General features: G+C 37.3%; 1 protein-coding gene across 5 annotated transcripts in view; it reads left to right on the top strand.

Annotated features, from left to right (window-relative positions):
* Positions 1-14,280, top strand: part of TXNDC16 (thioredoxin domain containing 16) — a 136,557-nt gene that overhangs the window by 108,368 nt on the left and 13,909 nt on the right. For 4 of the 5 annotated variants that reach the window (XM_019451808.2, XM_019451805.2, XM_019451807.2 and 1 more), the window contains one exon: positions 5,447-5,637. The exons of the other annotated variant lie outside the window; for it this stretch is intronic. In XM_019451808.2, coding sequence (XP_019307353.1) covers positions 5,447-5,637 — 191 coding nt within the window. The remainder of the gene's footprint in view (positions 1-5,446; positions 5,638-14,280) is intronic. 5 annotated transcript variants of the gene reach the window in all.

The following is a 14,280-nucleotide window of genomic DNA, read 5'->3' as shown; positions in this document are numbered from 1 at the left end:
AATTTATTGTCAAATTGGTTTCCATACAACACCCAATGCTCATCCCAAAAGGTGCCCTCCGCAATACCCATCACCCACCCTCCCCTCCCACCCCCATCAATCCTCAGTTTGTTCTCAGGTTTTAAGAGTCTCTTATGCTTTGGCTCTCTCCCACTCTAACCTCTTTTTTTTTCTTCCTTCCCCTCCCCCATGGATTTCTGTTAAGTTTCTCAGGATCCACATAAGAGTGAAAACATATGGTATCTGTCTTTCTCTGTATGGCTTATTTCACTTAGCATCACACTCTCCAGTTCCATCCACGTTGCTACAAAGGGCCATATTTCGTTCTTTCTCATTGCCACGTAGTACTCCATTGTGTATATAAACCACAATTTCTTTATCCATTCATCAGTTGATGGACATTTAGGCTCTTTCCATAATTTGGCTATTGTTGAGAGTGCTGCTATAAACATTGGGGTGCAAGTGTCCCTATGCATCAGTACTCCTGTATCCCTTGGGTAAATTCCTAGCAGTGCTACTGCTTGGTCATAGGGTAGGTCTATTTTTAGTTTTCTGAGGAACCTCCACACTGTTTTCCAGAGTGGCTGCACCAATTTGCATTCCCACCAACAGTGCAAGAAGGGTTCCCGTTTCTCCACATCCTCTCCAGCATCTATAGTCTCCTGATTTGTTCATTTTGGCCACTCTGACTGGCGTGAGGTGATATCTGAGTGTGGTTTTGATTTGTATTTCCCTGATGAGGAGCGACATTGAGCATCTTTTCATGTGCCTGTTGGCCATCTGCATGTCTTCTTTAGAGAAGTGTCTATTCATGATTTCTGCCCATTTCTTAACTGGATTATTTGTTTTTCAAGTGTGGAGTTTGGTGAGCTCTTTATAGATTTTGGATACTAGCCCTTTGTCTGATAGGTCATTTGCAAATATCTTTTCCCATTCCGTTGGTTGCCTTTTAGTTTTGTTGATTGTTTCTTTTGCTGTGCAGAAGCTTTTTATCTTCATGAGGTCCCAATAGTTCATTTTTGCTTTTAATTCCCTTGCCTTTGGGGATGTGTCAAGTAAGAAATTGCTACGACTGAGGTCAGAGAGGTCTTTTTCTGCTTTCTCCTGTAGGGTTTTGATGGTTCCCTGTTTCACATCCAGGTCTTTTATCCATTTTGAGTTTATTTTTGTGAATGGTGTGAGAAAGTGGTCTAGTTTCAGTCTTCTGCATGTTGCTGTCCAGTTCTCCAATATTCATCAGGGATATTGGCCTGTAGTTCTCTTTTTTTACTGGGTCTCTGTCTGGTTTAGGAATCAAAGTAATACTGGCTTCATAGAATGAGTCTGGAAGTTTTCCTTCCCTTTCTATTTCTTGGAATAGCTTGAGAGGATAGGTATTATCTCTGCTTTAAACGTCTGGTAGAACTCTCCTGGGAAGCCATCTGGTCCTGGACTCTTATTTGTTGGGAGATTTTTGATAACTGATTCAACTTCCTCACTGGTTATGGGTCTGTTCAAGCTTTCTATTTCCTCCTGACTGAGTTTTGGAAGAGTGTGGGTGTTTAGGAATTTGTCCATTTCTTCCAGGTTGTCCAATTTGTTGGCATATAATTTTTCATAGTATTCCCTGATAATTGTTTGTATCTCTGAGGGATTGGTTGTAATAATTTCATTTTCATTCATGATTTTATCTATTTGGGTCATCTCCCTTTTCTTTTTGAGAAGCCTGGCTAGAGGTTAGTCAATTTTATTTTTTCAAAAAACCAACTCTTGGTTTCGTTGATCTGCTCTACCGTTTTTTTAGATTCTATATTGTTTATTTCTGCTCTGATCTCTATTATTTCTCTTCTTTTGCTGGGTTTGGGGTGTCTTTGCTGTTCTGCTTCTGTTTCCTTTATGTGTGCTGTTAGATTTTGTATTTGGGATTTTTCTTGTTTCTTGAGATAGGCCTGGATTGCAATGTATTTTCCTCTCAGGACTGCCTTCGTTGCATCCCAAACCGTTTGGATTGTTGTATTTTCATTTTCATTTGTTTCCATATATTGTTTAATTTCTTCTCTAATTGCCTGGTGGACCCATTCATTCTTTAGTAGTGTGTTCTTTAACCTCCAAGCTTTTGGAGGTTTTTCAGACTTTTTTCCTGTGGCTGATTTCAAGTTTCATGGCATTGTGGCCTGAACGTGTGCATGGTATGATCTCAGTTCTTGTATACTAATGAAGGGCTGTTTTGTGACCCAGTATGTGATCTATCTTGGAGACTGTTCCATGTGCACTCGAAAAGAAAGTATATTCTATTGCTTTGGGATGCAGAGTTCTAAATACATCTGTCAAGTCCATCTGATCCAATGTATCATTCAGGGCCCTTGTTTCTTTATTGATCCTGTGTCTAGATGATCTGTCCATAGTTGTAAGTGGGGTATTAAAATCCCCTGCAGTTACCACATTCTTATCAATAAGGTTGTTTACATTTGTGATGAATTGTTTTATATATTTGGGGTCTCCCATATTTGGCACATAGACATTTATAATTGTTAGCTCTTCCTGATGGATAGACCCTGTAATTATTATATAATGCCCTTCTTCATCTCTTGTTACAGCCTTTAATTTAAAATCTAGTTTGTCTGATATAAGTATGGCTACTGCAGCTTTCTTTTGACTTCCAGTAGCATGATCGATAGTTCTCCACCCCCTCACTTTCAATCTGAAGGTGTCCTCAGGTCTAAAGTGAGTCTCTTGTAGACAGCAAATAGATGGGTCTTGTTTTTTTATCCATTCTGATACCCTGTGTCTTTTGGTTGGAGCATTGAGTCCATTTACATTCAGTGTTATTATTGAAAGATGTGGATTTAGAGTCATTGTGGTGTCTGTAGGTTTCATGCTTGTAGTGATGTCTCTGATACTTTGTGGTCCTTGTAACATTTCACTCACAGAGTCCCCCTTAGGATCTCTTGTAGGGCTGGTTTAGTGGTGATGAATTCCTTCAGTTTTTGTTTGTTTGGGAAGACTTTTATCTCTCCTTCTCTTCTGAATGACAGACTTGCTGGATAAAGGATTCTCAGCTGCATATTTTTTTCTGTTCATCACATTGAAGATTTCCGGCCATTCCTTTCTGGTCTGCCAAGTTTCAGTAGGTAGGGCTGCCACTAGTCTTATAGGTCTTCCTTTATAAGTTAGAGCCTGTTTACCCTTAGCTGCTTTCAGAATTTTCTCTTTATCCTTGTATTTTTCCAGTTTCACTGATATGTAGTGCAGAAGATCGATTCAAGTTACATCTGAAGGGAGTTCTCTGTGACTTTTGGATTTCAGTGCCTTTTTCCTTCCCCAGATCAGGGAAGTTCTCAGCTATGATTTGTTCAAGTATACCTTCATCCTCTTTCTCTCTTCTTCTGGAATTCCTATGATACAGATATTGTTCTGTTTGATTACATTACTTAGTTCTCTAATGCTCCCCTCATACTCCTGGATTTTTTTTTAATCTTTCTCTCAGCTTCCTCTTTTAGCATAATTTTATCTTCTAATTCACCTATTCTCTCCTCTGCCTCTTCAGTCCGTGTTATGGCCACCTCCATTTATTTTGCACCTCATTTATAACATTTTTTAATATCTCATGACTATTTCTTAGTCCCTTGATATCTGTAGCAATAGATCTCTGCTGTCCTCTATGTTTTTTCCAACCCAGTGATTAATTTTATGACTATTATTCTAAATTCTTGTTCTATTATATTGCTTAAATCAGTTTTGATCAATTCGTTAGCTGTTGCTACTTCCTGGAGTTTCTTTTGAGGATAATTCTTCCGTTTCGTCATTTTGGGTAGTCCATGCAGTAGCTCCAAACTGCAGGGCACTTCCCCTGTGCTGTAGGGAGTAACTTGTGTTGGTTGGCAGGGCCACAGTCAGACCTGATGTCTGCCCCCAGCCCACCACTGGGGCCACAGTCAGACTGGTATGAACCTTATCTTCCCCTCTTCCAGGGTCAGGACTCACTGCGGAGTGGTGTGGCCCCTGCCTGGGCTACTTGCACACTGCCAGGCTTGTGGTGCTGCTTCGATGGGATCTGGCAAAGGGCATATTCGCTGGGGTGGATCCACAAGGTGCACAGGGGCAGGAGGGGCAGGCTTACCTAGCTTTGCAATGGGTGGCCCCCTGCAGGAGGAGCCCTGCAGCTCCGGGAGGGAGGCAGACCCGTCAGAGGGATGGATGCACAGAAGCACAGCGTTGGGTGTTTGCGTGGTGCAAGCAAGTTCGGTGACGGGAACTGGTTCCCTTTGGAATTTCTGCTGGGGGATGGGAGAGGGAAATGGTGTTTGCCTCTGCCTTTGTTCCCTGCCCAGCTGAGCTCTGTCTTCCAGGGCTCAACAACTCTCTCTCCCAGCATCCTCTTGCCCTCCCTGCTCTCGGAGAGCAGAGCTGTTGACTATTAACATCCCAGAAATTAAGTCCCTCTGGCTATCAGAACTCACACAGTCCGGCCCCTCTACTTTTGTGAGCCGGACTTTGGGAGCTCTGCCTTGCTGCACGGGCTCCCCCTCCAGTGCCCTGACTCCTTCCTACCAGTCCTTGTAGCATGCACCACCTCTCCACCCTTCCTACCTTCTTCCATGGGCCTCTTGTCTACGCTTGGCTCCAGAGAGTCTGTTCTGCTAGTCTGGCAGTTTTCTGGCTTATTTAGGCAGATGTGGGTTGGAATCTAAGCGATCAGCAGGATGAGGTGAGCCCAGCCTCCTCCTACACCACCATCTTCCATGCTTCAGCCCCTAAAAAAATTGTTTAATGTTTATTTATTTTTGAGAGAGAGATAAAGACAGAGTGCAAGCGGGGGAGGGGCAGAGAGCAAGGGAGACATAGAATCTGAAGCAGGCTCCAGGTTCTGAGCTATCAGCACAGAGCCCAACACGGGACTCCAACCCATGAACTGCGAGATCAGGACCTGAGCTGAAGCTGGACACTTACCTGACTGAGCCTCCCAGGTGCCCCAGGAAAGCTGGGTATCTTAAAAGTTATGGTTTCCATGTTTGTTCATAATTTTAAAAAGTATTTTTAATTTTAAATTAACCCCTTTCTCTTTTTATCTGAGGAAAAACAATTTTATTTGTAGTATTTATTATAAGTATCTTATTTTATAGTTAGTAACCATTTAATTTTTGAGTTGACATGTGATCAGACACTTAGCTCAACTTTGGGAGGAACCTACTGATTATATCAAACCTAAATTGACAAATCTTTGAACTATGACTGGCTTTCATGAAAATATCACTGTCTTTTTTTTCTCCTGAGAGAAACACAGTGCCCATTTCTTTAAGAATCTGACTACTAATAACATAATTATAGACCTCTTAGTTTTTAGGGCATATTTTTATAAACTTAATGATGTGATACTATATTTAAAGTTTAATGTTATACAAACTATTATTTTCATAATTTTATTATAGAAAGAAATACTAACATATTCAATTGCTCCCTTTTGCAGAAAGAATACTCCTGCGGGAAGAGGAATCCTACAGACATACTTTAATGCTCTGCCTCCCCTTCCTCTTATTGTTGTGGTGAATCTGCATTCAGGTGGCCAGGTATTTGCATTTCCTTCAGAACAGGCAATCACTGAACAAAACCTTTTACTGTGGCTTAAGAAGTTAGAAGCAGGACTTGAGAGTCCTATCAGTAAGTTTTCTGTTTTAATACACAAAGTTCTATATTTTCATAGATTTTTAAAGTTATATTATAACTAATGAATGCTAAAATTAATTGAATTGTAATGTTTATAAGTATCCTAAATATTAATATGTTGATAGAACTATCCATGGGACAGTATTTTGGGGGGTATTTATTACTCCCATAAATTACTACCATTAAGTTTAATGATAGTAACTAACATTTATTAAATGCTTAGTGATTCACATGTGTTATCTCATGAATTCTCCTAAGAGTCATAGGAAGTATTGTTACTCTAGAAGAGTAAGATAACTAGTTTAAAGTCACATAATTAACCAGTAAATGAGGAAGCTTAGATTCCAACCAGCATCTCCTTTAGTCCAGAGCCAGAATTTGGAACCACAAGAAAATAGATCTGGATTGAGAATTTACTTATTTATTTTTATTTTTATTTAATTTATTTTTTTATTTGACATCCAAGTTAGGTAGCATATAGTGCAACAATGATTTCAGGAGTAGATTCCTTAATGCTTCTTACCCATTTAGCCCATCTCCCCTCCCACAACCCCTCCAGCAACTCTCTGTTTGTTCCCCATATTTATAAGTCTCTTATGTTTTGTTCTCCTCCCTGTTTTTATATTATTTTTGCTTTCCTTCCCTTATGTTCATCTGTTTTGTATCTTAAAGTCCTCATATGAGTGAAGTCATATGATATTTGTCTTTCTCTAATTTAGCTTAGCATAATACCCTCTAGTTCCATCCATGTAGCTGCAAATGGCAAGGTTTCATTCTTTTTGATTGCTGAGTAATACTCCATTGTGTGTACACACACACACACACACACACCATCTTCTGTATCCATTCATCCATAGATGGACCTTTGGGCTCTTTCCATACTTTGGCTATTGTTGATAGTGCTGCTATAAACACTGGGGTACAAGTGCCCCTGTGCATCAGCACTCCTGTATCCCTTGGATAAATACCTAGTAGTGCAATTGCTGGGTCGTAGGGTAGTTCTGTTTTTAGCTTTTTGAAGAGCCTCCATACTGTTTTCTAGAATGGCTGCACCAGTTTGCATTCCCACCAGCAGTGCAAAAGAGATCCTTTTTCTCTGCATCCTCACCAACATCTGTTGTTGCATCAGTTGTTAATGTTAGCCATTCTGACAGGTGTGAGGTGGTATCTCATTATGATTTTGATTTGTATTTCCCTGATGATGAGTGATGTGGAGCATTATTTCATGTGTTGGTTGGCCATCTGGATGTCTTCTGAAACAGGAAGAAATAGAAAATTTGAACAGACCCATAACCAGTAAAGAAATTGAATTAGTAATCAAAACTTTCCCTAAAAACCAGAGTCCAGGGCCAGATTAAATTTCCAAAAATTTAAGGACGAGTTAATACCTATTCTCTTGAAGCTGTTCCAAAAAATAGAAATGGAAGGAAAACTTCCAAACTCTTTCTGTGAAGCCAGCATTACCTTGATGCCAAAAGCAGACAAAGACCCCACTAAAAAGGAGAACTATAGACCAACTTTCCTGATGAACGTGGATGCAAAAATCTTCAACAAGTTATTAGCCAACTGGATCCAACAACACATTAAAAAAATTATTCCCCACAACCAAGTGATTTATACCTGGGATGCAGGGCTGGTTCAATATCCACAAAACAATCAATATGATTCATCATATCAATAAAAGAAAGGACAAGAACCACACAATCCTCTCAATGGATGCAGAGAAAGCATTTGACAAAATACAGCATCCTTTCTTGATAAAAACTCTTAAGAAAGTATGTATAGTAGGATCATACCTCGAGATCATAAAAGCTATGTATGAAAGACCCAATGCTAATATCATCCTTAGTGGGGAAAAACAGAGAGCCTTCCCCCAAGGTCAGTAACAAGACAGGGATGTCCACTCTCACCACTGTTATTCAACATATTTTTGGAAGTCTTAGCCTCAGCAATCAAACAACACAAATAAAAGACATCCAAATCGTCCAGGAGGAGGTCAAACTTTCACTCTTCACAGACAACATGATACTCTGTATGGAAAATCCAACAAAACATTCCACCAAAAACCTGCTAGAACTGATCCAAAATATCCCTAGCATTTTTCACAAAGCTAGAACAAACAATCCTAAAATTTGTATGGAACCAGAAAAGATGCAAAATAGCCAAATCAATCTTAAAAAAGAAAAGCAAACCTGAAGGCATCACAATTCCAGACTTTATGTTACAAAGATGTAGTGATCAAGACAGTATGGTACTGGCATAAAAACAGACACATAGATCAATAGAATAGAATAAAATGCCCAGAAATGGACTCACAAGTATATGGTCAACTATTTGACAAAGCAGGAAGGAATATCCATTGGAAAAAAGACAGCCTCTTCATCAAATGGTGTTGGGAAAACTAGATAGCAACATGCAAAAAAAAAGAAACTGTACCAGTTTTTTATACCATACACAAAAATAAATTCAAAATGGATGAAAGACCTAAATATGAGACAGGAAACCCTCAAAAATCCTAGAGGAGAACACAGCCTCTTTGTGACATCAGTCATAGCAACTTCTTACTAGAGACATCTCCAGAGGCAAGGAAAACAAAAATAAAAGTGAACTATTGGGACTTCATCAAGATAAAAATCTGCACAGGGAAAGAAGCAATGGGCAATACTAAAAAGTAGCCTACAGAGTGGAGAAAATACTTGCAACATACATATCTGATAATGTGTTAGTTTCCAAAATTTATAAATAACTTATCAAACTGAACACCCAAAAAACAAATAATCCAGTTAAGATATGGCCTGAAGACATGAATAGACATTTTTCCAAAGAAGATATCCAGATGGCTAATAGACACAGGAAAAGATACTCAACATCACTCATCATCAGGGAAATGCAAATCAAAACTACAATGAGGTATCAGTTCACACTTGTCAGAATGGCTAAAATTAACAATACACAAAACACCAGATGTTGGTGAGGATGTGGAGAAAAGAGAACCTTCTTAACATTGTTGGAAATGCAAACTGGTGCAGCCACTCTGGATAACAGTATGAAGGTTCCTCTAAAAGTTAAAAATAGATCTACCCTACAATATAACAGTTACACTACTAGATATTTATCCAGACGAAATAAAAATATTGATTTCATGGGATATATGCATCTTGATGTTTATAGCAGCATTGTCAACAATAGCCACATTAGGGAAAGAGCTCAAATGTCCATCAACTGATGAATGTATAAAGAAAATGTGTGTGTGTGTGTGTGTGTGTGTGTGTGTCTATATATTTATATACATACATACATGCATACATACATACATATAATGGAACATTAGTCATCCAAAAAAATGAAATCTTGCCATTTGCAACAGTATGGATGGAGCTAGAGTGTATTATGCTAAGCGAAATAAGTCAGAGAAGGACAAATACCATATAATTTCACTCATGTGGAATATAAGAAATGAAACAGATGGACATAGGGAAGCAAAAAGAGAGGCAAACAATAAAACAAACTCTTAACTATAGAGAACAAATTGAGGGTTGCCGGAGAAGAGGTGGGTGGGGGGATGGGTTAAAACAGTAATGGATATTAAGAGCACTTGTGTTGAGCACTGGGTGTTAAATGTAACTGATGAATCACTAAATTTTATTTCTAAAACTAATATTACACTATGTTAAGTAACTAGAATGTAAATAAAAACTTGAATCTAAAAAAAAAAACTATAAAAAAGAACCCATCAGACCTGAAGAATACAATTGAAAGGAAAAAAATGTTAGAGGGAATCAAAGTAGATTAGAGAATGCAAAGAATGGATGGAAGGGTAGTGCAAATCATTCAAGCTGAAAAGCAAAAAGAAAAAAATAATTAAAATGATGATAGTTTAATAGATCTCTGAGACAACAAGCAGATGAACATTTGCATTCTGGGGGCATGGGATGCTTGAGGGAGAAAGGGGCAGAAACATTTGAAGAAATAATAGCTGAAAACTTCCCTAACCTGGGGAAAGAAATAGACATGCAGATCTAGGAAGCACAAAGAGCCCCAAGTGAATCCAAAGAGGTCCACACTAAGACATAACCATTAAAATGACAATAATTAAGGATGAAGAGAGAATCTTAACAGCAGCAAGAGAAAATCAACTAGTCTTACGGGTATTCCCTTGTGTGTAACTCTCAGCTGATTTTTTCAGCAGAAACTCTGCAGGGCAGAAGGGAATAGCATAATATAGTCAAAGTGCTGAAGGGAAAACCTTTCAACCCAGAATACTCTACTTGGCAAGGTTATCATTCACAATTGAAGGAAAGACAAAGCATTTGCCAGACAAACAAATATTAAAGGTGTTCATCACCAGTAAACCAGCCTTACAAGGAATGCTAAAGAGACTTATTTAAATGGAAAAGAAAAGGCCATAACTAGAAGGAAGTTATGAAAGGAAAAAAATCTCACTGTTAAAAGCAGACATAAAGATAGTGGATCAGTCACTTATAACTAGAGTGAATATTAAAAGACAAAAGTAGTCAAATCTACCATCTCTAAAGTTATTAGTTAATGGACACACAAAAGAAAAAGATGCATAATATGACACCAAAGACATAAAACTTTGGGGCGGGAGAAACTAGTAAACATGTAGTGCTTTTAGGATGTTTTCAAACTAAAGTGACCATCCATTTAAAATGGACTACTTTATACAGAGTGTGTTTTATATGAACCTCATGGTAACCACAAACCAAAAGCTATAATAGATACTCAAAAAATAAGGAGAAAGGAATCCTAACATTAAAGAAAGTTATCAAATCACAAGGAAAGAGGACAAGAGAATGAAGGAACATATTGGAACTACAAAAACAACTAGAAAAATGTTAACAAAATGGCAATAAGTACACACCTATCAATAATTATTTTTTTAAGATTTTATTTCTAAGTAATCTCCACACCCATTGTGGGGCTTGAATACACAATCCCAAGATCAAGTGTTGCATGCTGTACTGACTGAGCCAGCCAAGCAACCCTCAATAACTACTTTAAATTTAAGTAGGCAAAAATGTTCCAATCAAAAGACACAGAGTAACGGAATAGATGAAAAAAGTAAGGCCCATCTATATATTTCCTACAAGAGACTCACTTCAGACTTACAGATGCAGACTGAAAGTGAAAGATTGAAAAAAGGTATTTCATGCAAATGGAAACAAAATGAAGCTGGGGTAATACTTCTATCAGGAAATATAGACATTAAAACAAAGACTGTAACAAGGAACAGTGAAGGGCATAACAATAACAAAGGGATCAACCCAACAAGAAGATTAACAGTTGTAAATATCTATGCACCCAACATAGGAACACCTAATTATATAAAGCAAATATTAACAGACATAAAGGGAAAAATTGACAGTAATACAATACTAGTAGGGGACTCTTAACACTCTGGTTACTTCAATGGAAAGATCATCCAGACTGAAAATCAATAAGGAAACAGTGAGTTTGAATGACATAGTCCATTAGATGGACTTAATAGATATATACAGAACATTTTATACAAAACAGAATACACATTTATTTCAAGTACATATGGAACATTCTCCAGGAAAGATGACAGGTTAGGCCACAAAACAAGTCTCAATAAACTTAAGAAGAATGAAATCATATCATGCATTTTTCCCACCACAATGGTATGAAACTAGAAATAGGAGGAAAAAAAGCTGGAAGAAAACCCCACAAACACATAGTGGTTAAACAACATATCACCAAACAACCAGTGGGTCAACAAAGAAATCAAAGAGCAAATTAAAAACAAAACAAAACAAAAAAACTAGAGACAAATGAAAATGGAAACTCATGGGTTCAAAATGTTTGAGAGGCAGCAAAAATAATTTTAAGAGTGCAGTCTATAGCAATATAGACCTACTTCAGGAACAAGAAAACTTATACACCCTTATACCTAAAGGAACTGGAAAAAGAACAAAGCCCAAAGTTACGGAAGGAAGGAAATAATAAAGATTAGAGTGGAAATAAATGAAGTAGAGACTAAAAAAATAGTAGAAAAGATCAATGAAACTAAGGTGTGATTCTTTGGAAAGATAAACGAAATTGATAGACCTTTAGCCAGACTCATCGAGAGAGAGAGAGAGAGAGAGAGAGAGAGAGAGAGAGAGAAGACTCAAATACCCTCAGGATGAAAGAGAAGTTATAACACCACAGAAATACAAAGGATTATAAGGGACTACCATGAAAAATTATATGCTAAATAATTTGACAACCTAGAGGAAATGGATAAATTCCTAGAAATTTACAAACTTCCATGACCAAACCAGGAAAAAATAGGAAGTTTAAATAGACCAATTACTTCCACCAACATTGAATCAGTAATAAAAAAACTTCCAACAAACAAAAGTTCTAGACCAGATGGTTTCACAGGTGAATTCTACCAAAAATAAAGAATTAATATCTATCCTTCAAAGTATCCCAAAAGTCTAAGAGGAAAGAATTCTTCCACATTTATTCTATAAGCCCAGCATTACCCTAATACCAAAACCAGACATAGATGCTACAAGAAAAAAAAAGAAAGAAAGAAAATTACAGACCAACATCCCTGATGAACATTGATGAAAAAATCTGTAACAAAATATTAGCAAAATGAATTTAAAATATATTGAAAGCATCATTCAGCATAGTCAAATGGGATTTATTTCAGGGATGCAAGGATGGTTCAGTATCTGCAAATCAATCAACAGGCTATGCCACATTAGAAAAATGAAAGATAAAAATTATGTAATCATCTCAATAGATGCAGAAAAAGCATTTGATAAAATTCAACATCTGTTCATATGAACGAACTCTCAAGAAAATGAGTACAGAGGGTATGTACCTCAATATAAGAAAGGCCATATACATCAGAACCACAGCTAACATCATACTCAATGATGAAAAGTTGAAAGCTTTTCCTTTAAGATGAGGAACAAGAAAAGATGCCCATCCACTCTCACCACTTTCCTAGCTATAGCAATCAGACAAGAAAAAAAAAAAAAAATCAAAGACATTCAAATTGATAAGTGGAAGTAAAACTGTCATTATTTACAGATGACCTGATACCATATATAGAAAACCCTAAAAACTCTACCAAAAAAAACTATTAGAACTGATAAATGAATTCAATAAAGTTGGAGGATACAAAGTTAATATTCAGAAATCTTTTATGTTTCTAAATACTAATTATGAACTAACAGAAAGAGAAATTAAGCAAACAATCCATTTACATCTGAATCCAAAAAAAAAAAAATACATAGGGATAAATTTAACCAAGGAGGTAAAAGACCTGTACTCTGAAGACACTGATGAAAGAAATTGAAGACAACAAATGTAAAGATATACCATGCTCATGGACTGGAGGAATTAATACTGTTAATATGGCCATACTACCCAAAGCAATCTACAGATTCAATGCAGTCTGGATCAAAATACCAATAGTATTTTCACGGAACTAGAACAAATAATCCTAAAATCTGTATGGAACCACAAAAGACAGCCAAAGCAATCTTGAGAAAGAAAAACGAAGCTGGAGATATCACAATGTCAGGTTTCAAATATTACAAAGCTATATTAAAACAGAATGGTACTGGTACAAAAACAGACACATGGATCAATGGAAGAGAAGACAGAGCCCAAAAATAAACCCACTCTTATATGGTGAATTAATCTACAGCAAATGAGGCCAGAATATACAATGGGAAAAAGACAGTTTCTTCAATAAATTGTGTTAGGAAAACTAGACAGCTACATACCAGAGAATGAAACTGGATCACTTTCTTATACCATACACAAAAATAAACTCAAAATGGATTAAAGACCTAAATGTATAAAACTCCTAAATGAAAGCATAGGCAGAGGCATCTGGGTGGCTCAGTCAGTTAAGTGTCTGACTTCAGCTCAGGTCATAATCTCATGGTTTGTGGGTTTGAGCCCCACACCAGACTCTGTGCTGACAGCTCAGAGCCTGGAGCCTGTTTTGGATTCTGTGTCTCCCTCTCTTCTCTGCCCCTCTCCTGCTAGTGCATGCACATGGTCTCTCTCTCAAAAACAAATAAACTTAAAAAAAAAAAGCATAGGCAGTAAACTCTTGGACATCAGCCTTAGCAATATTTTTCTAGATGTCTCTCCAGGCAAGGGAAACAGAAGTAAAATAAACAGTTGTAACAATATCAACCTAAAAAGCTTTTGCACAGCAAAAGAAACTATCAACAAATGAAAAGGGAACCTAATGAATGAGAGAAGATATTTGTAATGATACTGTAAATGATATATCTGATCAGGGGTTAATATCTAAAATATATAATGAACACATATATCTCAACACCAAGAAAACAAATAATCCAATTTAAAATGGGCAGAGGGCCTAATTAGACATTTTTCCAGATAAGACATACAAATGGCCAACAGGCACATGAAAAAACGTTCAATGTCACTAATCATCAGGGAAATGCAAATCAAAACCACAATGAGATCTCACCTCATACTAGTCAGAATGGCTAGTATCAAAAAGACAAAAAATAGCATTGGCAAGGATGTAGAAAAAAGCAAACCCTTGTTCACTGTTGGTGAGAATGTAAATTGGTACAGCCACTGTGGAAAACAGTGTAGAGATTCCTC

Source organism: Panthera pardus, unplaced genomic scaffold (assembly GCF_024362965.1).
Source record: "Panthera pardus isolate Hobbes unplaced genomic scaffold, ASM2436296v1 HiC_scaffold_24, whole genome shotgun sequence".
Lineage (NCBI taxonomy): Eukaryota > Metazoa > Chordata > Mammalia > Carnivora > Felidae > Panthera > Panthera pardus.
Note: the sequence above shows the minus strand (reverse complement) of the source record. Positions and strands in the feature narration are given on the sequence as shown.